Source organism: Meleagris gallopavo, unplaced genomic scaffold (genome assembly GCF_000146605.3).
Source record: "Meleagris gallopavo isolate NT-WF06-2002-E0010 breed Aviagen turkey brand Nicholas breeding stock unplaced genomic scaffold, Turkey_5.1 ChrUn_random_7180001913315, whole genome shotgun sequence".
NCBI lineage: Eukaryota > Metazoa > Chordata > Aves > Galliformes > Phasianidae > Meleagris > Meleagris gallopavo.
In genome coordinates this window covers 1-444 of record NW_011176211.1, presented here as the reverse complement: position 1 = coordinate 444, position 444 = coordinate 1, and the positions used below count along the sequence as shown (strand labels likewise).

The 444-nt window shown below is 64.4% G+C and overlaps 1 protein-coding gene across 1 annotated transcript; it reads left to right on the top strand.

The window, feature by feature from the left end:
- Positions 1 to 131: 131 nt before the first annotated feature.
- Positions 132 to 418, top strand: LOC109364759 (violet-sensitive opsin-like; the record flags this gene model as incomplete). Its single annotated transcript, XM_019611366.2, has 1 exon — positions 132 to 418. A coding segment is annotated over one exon (287 nt), but the record flags the coding sequence as incomplete, so codon positions are not given.
- Between the last annotated feature and the right edge of the window lie 26 nt (positions 419 to 444).

The following is a 444-nucleotide window of genomic DNA, read 5'->3' as shown; positions in this document are numbered from 1 at the left end:
TGTCTGGGATGGGTGCCGTGCACGGGGTTGTATTTGGGGTTGTATTTGGGGTTGTATTATTTGGGGTTGTATTATTTGGGGTTGTATTTGGGGCTGTGTCTGGGATGGGTGCCGTGCGCGGGGTGGCGCAGCGCAGCGTTCCCCCGCCGTCGGGCGGCGCAGGTGGCGGCGCAGCAGCAGGAGTCGGCCACGACGCAGAAGGCGGAGCGCGAGGTGTCGCGGATGGTGGTGGTGATGGTGGGCTCCTTCTGCCTGTGCTACGTGCCCTACGCCGCCCTGGCCATGTACATGGTCAACAACCGCGACCACGGCCTCGACCTGCGCCTCGTCACCATCCCCGCCTTCTTCTCCAAGAGCGCCTGCGTCTACAACCCCATCATCTACTGCTTCATGAACAAGCAGGTGGGCGGCGGGCAACGCGGGCTGCTGCGATGGGGGCACGCG